This window comes from Mytilus galloprovincialis, chromosome 3 (genome assembly GCF_965363235.1).
Source record: "Mytilus galloprovincialis chromosome 3, xbMytGall1.hap1.1, whole genome shotgun sequence".
NCBI lineage: Eukaryota > Metazoa > Mollusca > Bivalvia > Mytilida > Mytilidae > Mytilus > Mytilus galloprovincialis.
In genome coordinates, this window is record NC_134840.1 from 90,485,923 (window position 1) to 90,504,624 (window position 18,702).

At 32.6% G+C, this 18,702-nt stretch overlaps 1 protein-coding gene across 1 annotated transcript in view; it reads right to left on the bottom strand.

Moving 5' to 3' along the window:
• Window positions 1-3,618: 3,618 nt before the first annotated feature.
• Window positions 3,619-18,702, bottom strand: part of LOC143069339 (protein stum homolog) — a 32,630-nt gene continuing 17,546 nt past the window's right edge. The window contains exons 2-3 of the mRNA XM_076243923.1: window positions 5,493-5,666; window positions 3,619-4,567 (exon numbers count right to left, since the gene is read on the bottom strand). Of these exons, the coding sequence (XP_076100038.1) occupies window positions 4,497-4,567; window positions 5,493-5,666 (245 nt within the window). The 3' untranslated portion in view covers window positions 3,619-4,496. The remainder of the gene's footprint in view (window positions 4,568-5,492; window positions 5,667-18,702) is intronic.

Consider the following 18,702-nt stretch of genomic DNA (forward strand, 5'->3'; position numbering starts at 1 on the left):
TGCAGATGCAACATCTCAGCATGGAATTACCGGCAATCGGGAAATTCACGGTTACCACGTTACCATAGCTTCAACCTTGGTACACATAGATTAACGGGTCATTTCATCATGAAAGCGTTAATTTTTTGAAGTTGTATTACACTATTAAATTACAAAGATAAGTTTTCAGTATGAAAACAAGTATTACTAAAGAAATTCGGAATCATGATTTCTGGCTTATGATGTCATGTTGTTATCTCTTCTTTTTGTCCTTATGATTTGCAATACACTTACAGTGAATCATTCAATATGGAAAATCATGGTTTGTAAAACTGTTGTACAAGCTTCGCACTGGTGTGCCTACGCTGTTTAAAGAGGAAAACCAGAAAACTCCAGAAATCAAAATTAAAAACAACATGCCAAACAGACATAAATTGTACAAAACCAGGTTTTTGCAGGACATAGCTAGATAATACATTACAATGCAGGACATAGCTAGATAATACAATTAATTATCTAATTACTACCACAATTTGATGATAATTAGTATTGTAATTTTCATTGTTATTAATAAATAAATGTAATATATCAGTCTTACAAATCTACTCTTGAATTCTATCTTAATTCTAACTTATTTTGGGGAAATCTTTTTAGAAATTCAAATGTGACGTCACTTTGAGCGTTGATGGCTTTGGCTATATCGGCTGTGTATTTTTATGTGCTGGTTTGGGTTGTTTTATGTAATGTATCCGTTTTTATTCTGTAGTTAGTCACCACTTCGGTTTTATCATGTATATCTATTATATAGTCATTTTATAAAATTTACTGTTTGAAAAAGTATGAATTATTCTAAATATTGAGGATGTTCTTGTCCCAGGCAGAAAACCCTAGTCGTATTGGTCACGCCTTATTTGGAACTTTTGGTCATCAGTGCCTTTCAACTTTGTACTTTTTTGGTTTTTGAGCTTTTTTCAACTGAGCGTCACTGGTTGGTTTTGTGTGGACAAGGCGCGCGTCTGGGGGTTAAAGTTTAAATCTAGTACCTTTTGTTAGCTATTATTCGTGTGTTTCTCTGTCCTAAATGTTCTCCCATTTTTCGTATTGTAGTCCTGTCATGTAATATTGTCAATTTAATGTTATATTTAACATTGCCATAAAAGCGGGAAGTTTGGCATGCCACAAAACTAGGTTCAACCCACCATTTGTTTTTTTGAAAATGTCCTGTACCAAGTCAGGAAAATGGCCATTGTTATATTATAGTTCGTTTATGTGTGTGTTACATTTTAATGTTGTATTTCTGTTGTGTCGTAGTTCTCCTCTTACATTTGATCCTTTCCTCAGTTATAGTTTGTAACCCGGATTTGTTTTTTTCTCAATTGATTTATGAATTTCGAACAGCGGCGTACTACTGTTGCCTTTATTCAACCAACCATTTTTTTAAAATGTCCTTTACCAAGTCAGGAAAGTGACAGTTATTATCTTATACATTTTAGTTCGTTTCTGTGTATGTTGTGTTGTCGTTTATGTTTTCTGTCGCACTTCAGTGTTTCTGTTGTTTCGTTGATTTTCTCTTATAGTTGATGTGTTTACCTCAGTTTTATTATGTAACCCAGATTTCTTTTCTCTAAATCGATTTATGACTTTCGAACAGCGGTTTACTACTGTTGCCTTCATTTACCCAAATTTCGTATTTTGCAAAAAAACTATTAGATAGCGGGAAATTGAAAATAGAACAAATATCAGTAATACAAACTAAAAAAAAGAGTTTATGAATTGTATTATTTTCTAAATGTTAAAAATGCACAAAGACTTATATGAGCTACTGAGGCTAACTAGATTCTCTCTGTTCATAAACATAGATGAGTTTTTCTTCACTCCATAGTGCATTATCACGCCAAATGCGGTAAAAGAAACATTTAGTTAAACAAATGGTCCAGGGAACCCTATCAACGCTTTATAAAGTCTCCTTAACTTCCGGTTGTCTGTACTATACAAAATAAGTAAAATCACAAAAATACCGAACTTAGAGGAAAATCTAATCGCAAAGTTCATAATCACAAGGCAAAATCAAATAACAAAACACATCAAAAACGAATGGACAAGAACTGTCATATTCCTGACTTGGTACAGGCATTTTCAAATGTAGAAAATGGTGGATTAAACCTGGTTTTATAACGCTAACCCTCTCACTTTGATGACAGTCTCGTCAAATTCCGATGATCAGAACCAAGAAGAAGATAACAGTTGTTAGGCAGTGCAATTTGTTGCTAAGATTAGTGTTAAATAATTTGAAACTGTATTGTATTAATACACCCTACACCCTACACCTATACATCCTCTTCCATCAAACGAACGCCCCTCAGAAGTATGAGTTTTACTTGGTTTGAAAAGGTATAATGATATTTAAATTGTGTATACCAGGATCAACCATCAACCATAGATGTCTGAAAATTTGTGACCTTTCTTCTTTCCGGAAAACACCAATAATTAAAAGATTTTCCCTACCATATAATTGAAAATTAAAAAAAAATACATTACCCTACTATCTTCTACATGTGCGTTTTTTTGTCATAATAGGTCACACTGTGTTACGGTCCAAATGAAGCCAACCAGTCTTTGTTTTATTGCCAAACGCCACGCGCTAAGCGAAGACGCATCTAATACTAAGTTTTAAAGACATCTACCCAGGGTTTGAACCCACAGCTCTCCTCAAAAGTGGCGGTCGAATTTATTATGTATAGAGGAATTTTGATGAGTACAGTTATAAATACAAAATTTAATCCTGGTATCTATGATGAGTTTATTTACAACCACTAGGTCGATGCTACTGCTGGTAGTCTTAATTCCCTGAGGGTATCACCAGCCCAGTAGTGTGCTGACATGAATTATCATTGATATGGTCATAAATATAAATTATCTGTTTACAAAACTTTTGAATTTTTGAAATACTAAGGCTTTTCTACATCAGGAATAGATTACCTTAGCTGTATTTGGCAAAACGTTTCGGAACTTTGGTCCTCAATGCTCTTCAACTTCGTACTTTATTTGGCCTTTTTAACTTTTTTGGATTTGAGAGTCACTGAGGAGTCTTTTGTAGACAAAACGTGCGTCTGGCGTAAATACAAAATTTAATCCTGGTATCTATGATGAGTTAATTTACAACCTACAGGTCGATGCAACTGCTTGTGGAGTTATAATTCCCCGAGGGTATCACTACTCCAGTAGTCAGCACTAGTCAGCACTTCTGTGCTGACAAAAAATATCATTGATATGGTCATAATTATAAATTATCTGTTTACAAAACTTTTGAATTTTTGAAATACTAAGGCTTTTCTACAGGAATAGATTACCTTATATGTATCTGGCAATTTTTTTTATGAATTTTGGTCCGCAATGCTCTCAAACTTCGTACTTTATTTGGCCTTTTTAACGTTTTTGGATTTGAGCGTCACTGATGAGTCTTTGTAGACGAAACTCGCGTCTGGCGTAAATACAAAATTTAATCCTGGTATCTATGGTGAGTTTATATACTTATTACTGAGTGATTACTTGTCCCCTAGTTACATCACAGACCACTATTCCTTTCGATATTTCAGCATTTTCTGTATTTTTAATGCATCTCATACTTGTAACAAAACGAAATATTTGAACGTTTATTCTAGTAATATGTTATAATATTTCAAAATATACATAATGTAAAAATACAAAAGCCTAAGCTAAACTTCAAACTAAGTTAAATATATGTATATATTGAGATGTAAAACTTTTACTATCTTGACGACAGCTCACTGCAATTTAAGTGTGCAAAGTTTTATATGTTCGTCGTCAAATTTGACGAAAAACGGTACATTGTCAATGACAATTGTGACCGTATTTATATAAGCAAAAAATCAGAAAACAAAAATGCTGACGTCGTATCATGCTCGACGATATTTTGTGATCATGCCATCAAAATTTTTTTTTCACACTTTTAAGTCTGGAGCCTATAACGGTAAACATAAGGAGTTTTGTATTAGCCTCTGCAACTTATTTTCAAAATGAGCATATTTCAATATCTACCCCTTACAATTCACCGACTTTTATAACATTGAATGTTTCATGTTGTTGAGTTTTGATACTATGCAGGAAATTAGTATGAAAAAAACTTTGGTTAAACATTGAGTAAAGTAGTTTAACTCCTCCACAGTGGTCACATAGAAGTATAACAAGCAAGAACAGAACAAGGAAGGTGTCTAGCAATGACGCTTGTCAATATTAAACCTGTGTTAAATGCTACTATAATAAAAGTTCTGCTAAATAAATAAAACAACAGTGTTTGTTGCTTGGATTTGATTTTCACAAACATTGCAGTTGTTGATTTATTGTTTATAGCCATCTTTGGAATATGAATAATGCACAATATCCAAAATGAAACAGAAAAAATTATGTCTTCGGTAATTTCACTACACATACCAGTCCGTTCAACGTACAGGAATGAACACTTCGAGAAATAATCTGCATAACAGTAATAATATCAATCAAGTAAGAAAATCCACACTACTTTGTCGGCGGGCATAATATGGAATCTTAACGTCGTCATCCTTCTTCACTGAAAAAAAAACCAAAATCTCTTTTATAATGGATATGATGATAGTAGAAATTTACAAGTGTATTGGGAGCATTAAAGCTGAACTAGAAAAAAAGGAAGAAATGAAATCGTTGTGAAAGATCTTCAAATGAGCAAGTTGAACCCTTAGTTTTACGTAGATTAAATTACGAGCAAATCCTTTTTAAACCCATCACCAAAAACACAAGATTGGTGTAAGATATCTCAGTAGCATGAGTTCGAATCCCAGCGAGGGAAGATCAAAAAATTTCCAAAAGCAAATTTATAGATCTAACATTGTTGGGCTGATGTTTAGACGAATATTAAATATATATATATGGCCAAAAGTTTATTGTTTTCTGTTTAGTATTAAATTTATATTAAGATCCATTTTGTTACATCTTGTGATCAATTTTATTTGTCAATCGCCAATGGCAGTCAGCAGAGTTAAAGAACATCACCTGTTAGTCAAATGCGTTTTGTTTAAATATACTTTTTTTCACTTTTTTGGTCTTTTGGAAAATGTTGTTTGTGCTGTTTTTAGACCCTTCTACAACGAAATTTGTTTTACATGCACACGTATAAAAATTGCGGTTTTTATCCAACGCAATTATAGGTTTGAACGCAGTTTTCAATTTAGACTTGTATATATATATTTACAGATCTAACATTGTTGGAATGATGTTTAGACGAGTTGTATATTTTATTTAACTACATAGCAAAACAATCCCATATAATATATTAGAATAGAAAAAAGGAATGATACCGATTCCAGAGGACCGTGACGCCACGTTTATCAGTGAAAACATGCATCAGGTACAATTGAGACCAAACCATATACAAATCAGAGTGAACATTTTCCCGGGTCTTTCAAATTTGTTGTGCTTCAATTAAGTTTGTCATCTTACTTTTAATTATTTGTACTTACGTGCAATCTGTACGAAATTCATTCCCCATAAAATGCTCCATATCCACCCAACAATAACAAGAAATGTCACCATTTGTAGGAAAGCGGCCAGCAGATTTAACAGGAAGGCATTCCTACGTTTACTTATCTTTGTCTGAGCTCCACAAAAAACAGTAAAGGAAGATATCAATGTACCTGAAATAAAAATGGAAAGGATATTCAAGCTAACAAGTTGATGACAATGCCATTGATTTTATTTGTTTCAATAATTTTCATTTTAAGGGAAACCAATTTGTGTGTTCCGCTTGCCAGCATAATTGGCCGTGCTCACATTTGTGCAACTTGTTTACCAATATTGAAATCGCCCGGTAACTGCTTCATTAAATACCAATTTTTTATGTAAATTCTAACGTGAAAATTGTACATTTTGAAATTCTTTACAGTTTTATTTCTCCCTAAAGCCAGGGTTAGCCGCTGATATCGGTTTACTGATGAGTGTTATTTTGTGACTACTAGCAATAATTGTCTAACACAGTTTAATTCATCCAGTTTAAAATCAATGATTGTTTCATGTTCCTTGTTTTGTAATCTATTTGTTTAAATGTAAATTTCATGAAGCCATCAACTGTTTGTTCTATTTGTTGAAAGTTTATTAATACAGACAAAACAGAACAAAATATCGCCCCAAAATATTGTGCTGCTGATTAAAAATCAAATTAAATGTACGGACTACAATTTGAAATAAATCTGAAAGCATGATGAGCGTAATTCCTAAAATACATCTTATAAATATAGTTGTGTCAATTATGTTTACAAAAATCATCATTCTGGCTTTAATTTACACTTTACCGACTTTCTTAGCAACGTTTAACACTTACCAACAAATAAAAAAGGGAGTTGCATTATAAAATATATACAAATGCACTTGTTTTAAACATATATCTACAACCGTCATTTTTTGTTAAATTTATCATTATATATTTGATAAATCTGTTATAACGTTACCTGTTGATTGGATGCAAGTGCGTTTAAATTGCATGAAAATGGCACATGTTTCCTTTTCATAAATATAGTTTTGCAGCGGATTAAACTGCTGTGCACAAAGCTATCAATTGTATACATTTGAAAGTTTTGTAGGAGTAACGACATCATGCTATCTTTACTGGATTAATTAAAATATTACAAAAAAAGTAATTGAAGCCATCTGAAGAAAGCTTCATTTTTTAAATAACTTTTATTCTCAGATGTAAAACTTCCAAACACAAAGAAACTCCAGTAGTAAACATTGCTTACTTGAAGTTTATACCGATTTATCTAGAACTGATGGAATCTTACACCACATAACTTCTCCACAATGTCTACATCACGCGATAATATATACGTACATGAGTTTCAATAAAACTTTCATGAGTTTTTATTCAGAAGATAATGGATAAGAGACAAATGGTAAATCAGTGGCAGGCATGGTACTGGCTTCAACAAAACATAACTGTATGTTGCTACAATGGTTGTTTAGAAAATAAAACCAAGAAGGAATTATACCAAAGGGGTATCAGTCACAACACCTAGGTTAAACTAGCTATATAACACTATAAAGAAAACTCCAGACTGGGCTACTCGAACCCAATCAAAAACCGAGGGTCAACTCAGAAACTTTGAAACGGTAAGCAGTGCCAAACTTCCACTTGTATTCCAGTCATAAAAGGTGTTCAAAAACCACAGCCAAACATCTGAGCCAAACATATCCACTACAAGTAAAAGACTACACTCGTGGTTCAATCGAGTGGTAGTATAATAGTTCTTGACTTACGAAATCCATGAACCAAAAATCTCGTAAAAGTCGGACAGAAAGAAAAATACTTTTAACTCGACGTTTTAATTATAAATAGAGACACTGAAAGAAATGCCGTAATTTAGATACGAGAATGCCCCTTTGTTTCTTCTGCTGCACCTCAACTTTGTACATTTTAATTAGTGAACAAAGTTATCAGTTTAATACGATGTAAAAATTTTAGTAATATTCGAAATGTACTGCACAAGTCTTACTTAATACATGCCTGACTGACATTTTTATCTATAAAATATCAAGAATCAAATGGGAGTTTCTGTTGTATTTATCACTTGTTTCATTTAGACACGTAGTTTATATCTACCATTATATCTACATTATATGTATACTACTTCGAAACATAAGAGAAATGTTTTGTGCATTCACGATAAATTTATAGCTAAAGTTACTGTGCTTCCTGATCTTTATTATTCGTGATTATTATTTGGTAGAGGCATACTTGATAATTGCTGACTCTTCTGGTATGTGTGGATGTTTCGTTTTTATTTCGGGAATGATGTTTATTTCCTCGAGTATATTTCATAGGCTAAAGCTTTTTGAAACATCTTGTCGATTCGTTTGCGAATAAAATGTGTCAATGTTGTTTAAGAATGGATCAGAGATTGGGGAAATGAGTTCAGGTTGACAAAGAACTGAAGTCTCAAAGATAGGTGAACACATATTGCTTCAAATTGTAATTATCAGCAATGCAATAATGTGTTAAGGTCAATTGCATATAAGTACCGTGGTTCAGTGACATCTGATATAAATCTAGACTTGATAGTAAGAAGTGTTTGGCAAACAGTCAAACACCATATAAATATGTATTTCTGTTACAACGAAATTTCTGTGAACATAAAAATTACAGCAAAAAGCTTGTCCTTATAAAACTATATATTTTTCAAATAACTAATATAATTGGATATTGAGCTGCGTTCTTCTCTTTTTTATTTTCATTACCATAATTGCATGACAGACTTATCTATAATACTAAAATTACGAGGTCCAATTTGTCAGCCGTCATCACGTAAAAACGACGAATCACAGAATTCAACTTCATATATAACTAATATAGTACAAAGGTGTAGATTAAAAATTACACCACTCCAGGCCCTTTTGTTTTCCACGTAATTAATATGCCAATAATTTAGAAGTTCCGGGTCGAGTCCGCTACCGATACCAATAGTATATTCACCTGTTACCTATTACCTTATCTGTACGTTCCGAATCTGACCGGCGCACAACCAAACGTTGTATTCAGGATTAATATGCTATATACACGGGTCATAACCACAGGGTTGACACTACTAAATTGTCAAATTGTTACCTATTGTAGTATTTTAATCAGTAAGACTTTCTAAGATAACAATACGAATACTAAAAATCTGGACTAAAAATAAGGCGTATAGGTACAGTTTTCAATTTGTTAGTGGGCATGACGTAAAACAGCGAAGCAAAGAATTCAACTTTATTTATAACTTATATAGGACAATGCTGTTGATTAAAAAAATACTCCATTCCAGGACCTTTTGTTTTCCAAATAATTAATATTATTGTTTCAGTTCGACGGGTTCAAACAGAAAGACTTGAAAGCAGAGAAAAAAACTGTGTATCTTATAATCGGCATGACTTTATCAGATGACAATACTAATACTAAAATAAGGCTTGCGCATAGTTATATACTTTAATTCAGTCACGGACCCGTGATATCACGGGTGTGTTCTAGTATGTATTAAAATGAAAGCTTACAATAAAAGTTCAAAAGAACAAAGCGTCACTGGAATAGATGTTTTACACATTCCTGGCTTTCGACTGTTTATAGGTTTGACTACTGTAAATACAGAACAGCGCTTCGAACACAAGATATTTGATTTATAAAATGCTTAGTTCATTTACTAGCACTGGTTCGATTCTATTGCTGGTGGTCTGTTAGTCCCCGAGGATAGTATCAATCAAAAGGTCGGTGTGCTTCTATAATGATATGCTACATTGTATATTATTCAAAATTCCCCGTTCATAAATAAATAGAAAATACCAAGAAAAAAGGTTCAAACTATAAACTCAGACAACGTTTACCAGCGTGAATTTGGTTATACTTTCAATGTAGCGTCAAACACCTAACTGTCAAATGTAAAGAATCGGTCTTCTTGCTGCTGCCTTCCCTGTTTCCACTGTTTTTCAGCTGACATTTATTGAATCATTGTACATGCTGATCTACTTATTTTCAACGAAAGTTAAATCAGTTTTGAGCTTATTTTGACAAAATATAACCTATCAGGCTGCTAGTAACGATTTTTGTTTACTCTATTCCACTTTTAAGAAATGTTTGAAATAAAAACTATGATTTATTAATTATAAAATCGTAGCTAAGGTCCTTTTTAGAACTCATTTGGTCAGTCTGGTGTTTTATATCCAAAAATGTTTAAAATTCCCTAAACAAGCGTTTTATCTAGTAAATAGGTGTATACTATCGCTTTGTTGTCTACGTTAGTAAGTTCTGTTAACGGAAAAAAAATCATGCAAATCGCGCCCAAAAGATATCCGGAAGGGTAAAATACAAGCCCTCGGGTGGTACATTCCAAAGGGTTCAAATAAATAATCATAATATACAAAAAATCTTTATCTTTAATTTGCCGATTCCTATGTCAGTGTGATCAGTTGAAGTAGAGCCAAAATGTACAGCACAAGCGTGATCCACTGCAGAGAATGCACTCATATTGTCAGTTTCATTGTTACTTGTTTAACTGATGAAACCCTTATAAATCAGAATTGACAACATTGATGGTTTGAGAGTTATTGTAACTGCATGATAGCTGTTTTTTTTCTGGTGCTTCCCTTATTATGTACACGTGCAAACTGTCTAATATTGGTATAGACATTATGAGACATTATATGTTTTTCCTATCATTTAGTCGTTGATTTGCAAAATGTTATTTCCTGCCAAGAATGCCAACTACAATTGAACAAACTCCAATTTTTTGTACACAATGAGAAGATTGACGAATTTTAACAAATCCAATTAGATTTTGAAGTCTCTGCTGTATTTCATACAATTGATTCGATAATTATGTATCTTACCATCCCGGAAATAGTTATAGAATTGATCAATTACTTGTGCCAAAAACGAGAGCTTTGAACATGACTAGGAGCCTTATCAATCACCAATATTTATCTTAACAACTATTTCCTATTCGATTATATTTGTGTAAACTATTTTCCATTGATGAAATACATACATTACCTAAAAAATGGGAACAAAATGAAAGCCATATTGTAGAAACAGATGTTCTTTGCTGTATTTCAGGTTAAGTACCGTGGATCAGTGAAGGGAAAGCAAAGCATAAATTAAGATCAATTGTATGTTTTATGTACCCAATGTGTTCTGATGTCCATTACTAGAACATATGCATGTTAGTAAACTCTTTTGAACATTTTCAAAACATGTTAAAAACTGCAATCAATTTTGTTCGGAACTGGATGAAACTCAAGTATACACATACGGCGTTGTGTGTTTATTGAAATGATTTGATTTATATTGGAATAGTTGCAAGCATAAGATGTGTTTGATGATTTATGAAGGATTTGAATGTACAATGTATAGACTCGAATGACAACTTTGTTTCTTCCACGTTTATTTTAACGAAGCAAGCCCCTAAATTATATAAATGCACGCCCTTTTCTGCAGATGGTATACTTTTTCTTTAAGGTCAACAAGGCTTCAATACTGAAGAATACCTGTTGTTGCGAACAAAACATTATTTGTTTTTAGAAATTTTGTTCTATCCTTCTATAGAAGAGACATGTATAGGGGCCTATAAATATATAAATTTCGGAGTTGTATGCCTAAGCCCGATTCTACATTTCATGGTTAAAATTGGAATCAAGTCATGCACGTAAAGTAAGCATAGTTGGACAATTGGATACCAATAGAAGAGCAAATATATCTGAAAAACATTGAAGATACAAATCTCTGAACTGCTGATATTGAAAAACTTTGAAATGTTGTATTATACATTATATAGTGAGCTAGACACCTCAAATATAGACATTTTTATTTCCATTAAAAGTATAAAAAGTAGACACATATACATTGTTTGAATTCTTATATAGGATATACATATCCTATACATAAGGATTCAAACAAAGACGTTTTTCTTTCGTTTACGGATATCAAAACAATAGATTATAAGTATCCATGAAGTAATACTTTAAGTAATATCAATGTGTTAAATAGAATGTCAAAATAACAGTAACAATCCATCTTAGAAAGGCAGCAGTTCGTTTACGACTACACAACTCAGTCCAACTACCAACCTATCTTCCGCATGTCAATCAGTGATGTGGCAATTGTCTGTACATTTATCGCTCTTACCATAAATGTTTGTTTTTTTTATAGATTGGATGATGATTGGCCTTAATGGTGCATGTTATTATGCTAAGAACGAAAAAAAAAAAAAAAAAAAAAAGACCACGGACATACAAAAATACTTATCAAAAACGTTGCTTTATCAATTGTGAGTAAGGTATTTCTATAAGACGGACCGAATCACACTATCATGCAGTTATTTTGTCATTCACCACCATATTAAAACTGCCTCATTATTCTGATTGACCTAAAGATTGATGACTTGTACTTACTGGTTACAGTTTGATACAATTAAATAACTATACGATGCGGCAAATCAAGCATATGTTATACTTATTCAATTATACCAGTAAGCACCTTTTTTCTCATGTAGAGATAAATGATCAACCATTAAACAAACAACAAAAGGGGGTTTATATGAATCTATATGCCGTTATCCCTTTTCTGTTTTTTTTCTCACCAGCATGTATTTGTCGTATCTGTTTACAACTAGTCAACGATCAGCTTTTCAAATTGTATGGACACCCGTTCAAGGTTTTACATCATTTGGTACCAGTACATTACAAACTTGTGTCTTTTGCATACAGGATATATCTACAATACTTATCAGCTGAGCATTTAATATCCATCTTTAAATTTATGTTGCTATCAGCTTTAAGCCTTCACAAATATATCTTTTTTTTTATAAGAACACAAATTTTGAAGAAAAACAATGATTTATGATATCGATAGCATGCACACGACACAGATAAAAAAAAAACTGGAAACAAACTTTTTTTCCAAAAAAATTCAAATGGTTGCTGCCTTGCAGGCTCCTAACTTGGGACATGCACATACATAATTTGGTGGGATTATATATGTTTACGAACACTCAAACGTCCCCTCAACATAAGAAACTGTAAGGTCGACACAAAACACAAACACAAGAGTGCACACGCTGAAATGTCTCGCCTTCTATACTAATCATTGATATTATGTTGATAGTCCTAAGTATAAAGCTAAGCTTTATTACAACTGTCACATAAACTTAACATTAACCAAGATAACTAAACAAAGACCAATGAACCTTGAAAAAGAGGTCCAGGTCAGGTGAACCATGCCAGGCAGACAGGTACAGCTAACAATGCTTCTATACAACATATATAGTTGACACATTACTTATAGTTTAAGAAAAATAGACCAAAACACAAAAACTTAACACTGTGCAATGAACCGTGAAAATGAGGTCACGGTTAAATAAAACCTGCTCGACTGACATAAAGATCATAAAATATTTCCATACACCAAATATAGTTGACCTATGGCATAAAGCATTAGATAAAAAGACCAAAACTCAAAAACTTAACTTTGACCACTGAAGCATGAAAATGAGGTCAAGGTCACAGGACACCTGCCCGCTAGAAATGTACACTTAACAAACATTCCATACAACAAATATAGTAGACCTATTGCATATGGTATGAGAAAAACAGACCAAAACACAAAAATTTAACTATAACCACTGAACCATGAAAATGAGGTCAAGGTCAGATGACACCTGCCAGTTGGACATGTACACCTTACAGTCCTTCCATACACCGAATATACTAGCCCTATTGCTTATAGTATCTGAGATATGGACTTGACCACCAAAACTTAACCTTGTTCACTGATTCATGAAATGAGGTCGAGGTCAAGTGAAAACTGTCTGACAGACACGAGGACCTTGCAAGGTACGCACAATCAAATATAGTTATCCTATTACTTATAATAAGAGAGAATTCAACATTACAAAAAAATTTAACTTTTTTTTCAAGTGGTCACTGAACCATGAAAATGAGGTCAAGGACATTGGACATGTGACGGAAACTTCGTAACATGAAGCATCTATATACAAAGTATGAAGCATCCAGGTCTTCCACCTTCTAAAATATAAAGCTTTTAAGAAGTGAGCTAACGCCGCCGCCGTAGCCGCCGCCGCCGTAGCCGCCGCCGCCGGATCACTATCCCTATGTTGAGCTCGACAAAAACTAACAAAAAGATAACAGACACATAGTAACGAAGTTATTGAAACTTGTTCAATACCCATCTCATCAATTAAATACAGCATGTTTCTCAGACTCAGAGGCGGATTTAGGGGGGGGGGTGCTTATATAGGGAATCACTGAAGCGTGACTGGAGCAGTCAGTCAGTGGGCCCCCACTTATGAAAATTTCTGGATCCGCCACTGAGACTTAGATATCCATCACAACACATACGACGAATTCAATGTAAAAACTTCATAAACAGTCTGAAAAATAGCAAGACCAAAGTTAACTATATCACACTTCCTTATTATAAAATCACTGTTTGTGGATCTTTGTGAGTAGACGAGCAATTTTTGAAATGAAACTATTGTTGAAACAGCGTCGACAGTTTTGTTAATTTCAAGTATTTTCTCTCATGTGTGGGATATCAGCGTAAACCAAAGTCCTAATTTTTATATAAATAAGACAAAATTATTGATTCATAATACAAAATAAATAATGAAATCTAAATGGTATACTTCAATAATCCGCCGAAACAAACCTTCTTAATTAAGATCGAACCCCTTAGAATTAATCGCAAATGAAATTCACCACCTTAATCAAGGCAATTGTTCTTGATGAAAAGTTATTTTCATGTCCCAGAATGTTAAGCACGATAAATAAACAGTTCCAAGTTAAGAATATTGAAGTTATTGAAAATTTGCATGAAACAATATGATTTAATGAAAAGTAGAGGAACCAACTGAAATGTTTTTATCGTTTTTTTCCCATTTCAGATGGATCATATAACCAAACGATGATTTCATTTCTGTATTGAAATTTCTTCAAACACGAGAAAATCATTTTCACATTGGTCGGGTAGTTAAAATATTGTTCGGTTCGTCAAAATTATACTCTGAATATCTTTGCACACTGAGTATCATGATAAAAACTTTTTAAGTCTTATACCAATATTTCAAAGTACTCGACACGTGTTTCTACAATGACTTCATCAAGTTCACTCCAACCAAACGTTTAGGTAGCAAATAAAATAAACAAGTAATTATTACGTTAAACAAACACCAACAGTCAATCAAACAGTAATTAAGAAATCAAATACACTTTTAATTTTCAAAGTTTTTATCGTAGGAATCGAAAGCTGTTTTTGATTTAATTCAATACATGACTAGCTCATCAGGCAATTCTGGTGTTGAGAGAACTGGTTCACGTTATTAGGTCTTTCCAAAGAATTATTAGGTCTTTCCACCTTTCTGTGGAAAGACCTATTGTATTTCTTCTGATTATTATTAATTTCTTTTTCCGTCAAGTTTCGAAAATTTGTTTCGCAATATGTCGCTTAGATATTTTGTATATTGTATCGTACAGTTTATGCGCTTTTAAATTTCACCCTGCTAAGACAAACAATTTTCTTTGTAAGAGTTATCTCCCTATTTACTGTTTTTCCAATGTGTACCTCTTCTTTGTAACAGAAAAAGATATCAACAAAATTCTTTTTACAAATTGTTGGTTACATCCTCAGAATATTTTGTCTAATTTGTATCGAAGTGAATCGATGAAATTTTATAGGAGTTATCTACCTTCAACAAATAAATTTGTTGATATGTCTTTTAAACTAATAAACCATTAACTGCATAACACTGAAATTGTTTTATTTGAGGACCCTAGATCCTAACTAAGAAAATGAGGTTAAGGTCAAAGGTCAAGGTCAAATTTACAATTTTGCCTGTTCCTAGTTTTTGCATTTCCTCCGACACCTTAAAAGATATATGTAAATTTGCAAGTGCAAAATGTTTGCTTTATTGTAGTGAAGATCTTCTTAAAGACTTCTTATAGGAGTTAGTGTCCCTAAAATGTCTAATTATAAGGTTAATTGATTATAACTTCAACTTGGTTCATTATATAGCCATATGACCCATACCAAAAGGTTGGGTGACATATGACCTTAAAAAATGACAACCGGAAGTGACCTTGAGAAAACCGAAAGTAGCTATTTTTGCAGTTTTTATTACATAACAGTACCCAGAATCCATATATTTTGTAATATAAATACATTTACTTATCACTTAAGACTAGAAAGACATAAGTGGTCAGTTTTATCTGGGTTTCCAGGCAAAAGTATATAAAACTATATATTTTTGGAATGAGTGTGAATGAAGCTATCATATGAGACCGGAAGTGACATTTATTTCACAAGAAGCGGCTAATTAATTTCCTTATTTCACTCAAAAGTATATGGAAACCACTTTTTTTTCGCATCAGTATGAAAAATCTTATGGCCAAGTTGGATGCCAATTTTAACTTTGAGTAAACAGGAATTGGTTTTTAATTGTTAGTTTGTTTCTACGATTATTTCGGTTTTTTAAGCCTTTCTAAGCGTGTCGTAGTTTTCCTCTTATATTAATTGTGTTTCCATCAGTTTTAGTTTGTAACCCGAATTTGTTATTTTCTCCATCGATTTTATGAATTTCGAACATCGGCATACTACTGTTGCCTTTATTTCTAACACCTTTTATGGATATATTTCATAACGTGTATAGAACAAGCAGGATTTCCGATATTTAAATTCCTTTCCATCTGTTAACAACGTTACTTCGTCATGCATCCAATAGCACAGCTAGATATTTATTTGAAGATATCTCTTATCGGAGAGCTATTTGAAACAAGAACTAGCTTTGATAATCAATAGAACTAAGCATCGAATATATTTTCTTCGAAAAGTTTAACAATAACTCAATTGCTGTTTATTTTTTACTTTTATGTTATCTTAGCTATTCTATTTTGTCGTAGCAGTAAGATATATATGTACATCATATATTTCTCTTGTTGCACAATGCAGATACAAACTTATTTCATTTACATATAAAGAAGATATTTATCTCTTCGTGTGTTTAGTCTTTTAAATCTTTGGCTTGCATATATGTTTGGGTTTTAGCGTTCCTGATGAGAATAAACCTAGAAAAGCGCATCGGACACACGAAATTAATAATATGTACTATTTCATTTATTTAAGCAGCATTAACTATCAGGTACCTAGAATCTGAATTTGGATGCAAAACAATGCAATGCATCAAAATACGTTTTGTCACCATTTAACGTTTTACTTAATTGGCAATTTTCTGGACTTTTCATGTGCTTGTACATTACATTGTAATTTGAACAAAGTTGATTTATATATCTTTAGCGAAAAGGTGTATTAAATAGGTGTTAAGTACAGAAGTGAATTCTTTGTAATCTTGCTGAAAAGTTGTTACCGTATATTACTGTAGCTGCCAAACAGAAACACGTGCAATGCTCCCGGTTGGAATGTAAACAACTTTAAAGATGAATTTAACATGATCTTAATGGAGTTTAAAAACTTCTGAAAGAATAAACAGTCAACGGACATGATTTAGTACTTTGTATAAAAATTCATTGGCATAAGATAAATTCTTCACAACAAGATTATATCTAATCTTTTATAGTATAGTACTTTTAACATTCCAGAATTATTTCTCTTTGTATTAGTATATTCTAAAATATGAACACTTGTTTGTTCTCTCTAAATCATATTTATATAATTATTAAAGTTATCACAGTCAGTGCCACAAAACACGTTGCCATTCAATCCGAGGAAAATTCAAAACGGAAATTCCATAGTCCAAACGAATGGATAACACAACTGTCAGATTCCTGACCTGGATACAGGCACTTTCTTATGTAGAAAAATGGTGGATTTAACCTGGTTTTATAGCTGTATAGCTATACCAAGTAAAGTTCATATTTGAATTTAACTTAACATGTGTTACCATTATTTTCAATAATATATGATATTACTTTTTCGAATTTAACATTAGAATCTAAATAGTGATATAAACTAAAATTGAGAATGGAAATGGGGAATGTGTCAAAGCTACAACAACCCGACCATAGAGCAGACAACAGCCGAAGGCCACCAATGGGTCTTCAATGTAGCGAGAAACTCCCGCATCCGGAGGCGTCCTTCAGCTTGCCCTTAACAAATATGTATACTAGTTCAGTGATGATGGACGTCATACTAAACTCCGAATTATATACAAGAAACTAAAATTAAAAATCATACAAGACTAAAAAATCCAGAGGCTCCTCACTTGGACAGGCGAAAAATTGCTCTCTCCATATAAACTACAACTTTAGTTTAATTTAATTATTAAATATTAGAAGCAAATTCTTGTCAAAATGACTTATCAGACTCGCAAAGTAATCTTGAAAATTGTGTCTAACACTTGAATTGCTCTATTGATCCACTGACAGATAGTACTATCAATGTATATATTTGCCTTAGTATACTTACGTACATAGCAATGAACTACTCTTTACTTTACACTATGCCGAAACAGACACCAACAGAAGCTTATCTGTACATTTAAATAAAATCTACATGTACAGCTACTTATTACTATAGACAAGAGGAGTATAAAAACTAGAAATGTCATTAATGATAACTAATCACAGGTTGTTACAGATAAAAATTGAGGGAATACCGTAATTTATATATTGGGTTAACGGTAGTATTCAAGTGTTTCAAACGGTGTATACGTAAAGCACTTGAAAGCATGAGCATCAGTTTTGACATATTTTTAAGAGTGTTTTTGTTTCAGAATCTCATTCAGGTATTAGAAATTTTATATAATAAACTCCCTAGGATAATCAGTGAAATATCAATTAGTTATGAGGATGTTTGGAGACGTCAGAACGAAATGTTTTGCAACAAATAGAAGGAGATATTTGACTAGACGTCTTCCGAAAAAGCCATGCAATTTTGCAATCTGGTTGAAATACAAATCGTTTGTCCACAAGTGTGTGCCAATAGGCAATAAGCAAACCACTAGTTTCGCTTACAAAAACAGAAAAAAAGAACGAAGCGTTGTCAGATCCCTGCGTTTTTTTATTTGAAACATTTATAATTCACCTTTATTAAATCATCATTATTGAATAATGCAAAATATTTATTATCGATGTTTGTTTCTAATACTCATATATTTAGATATTATTGATACATGTAGGGCGTTTTCG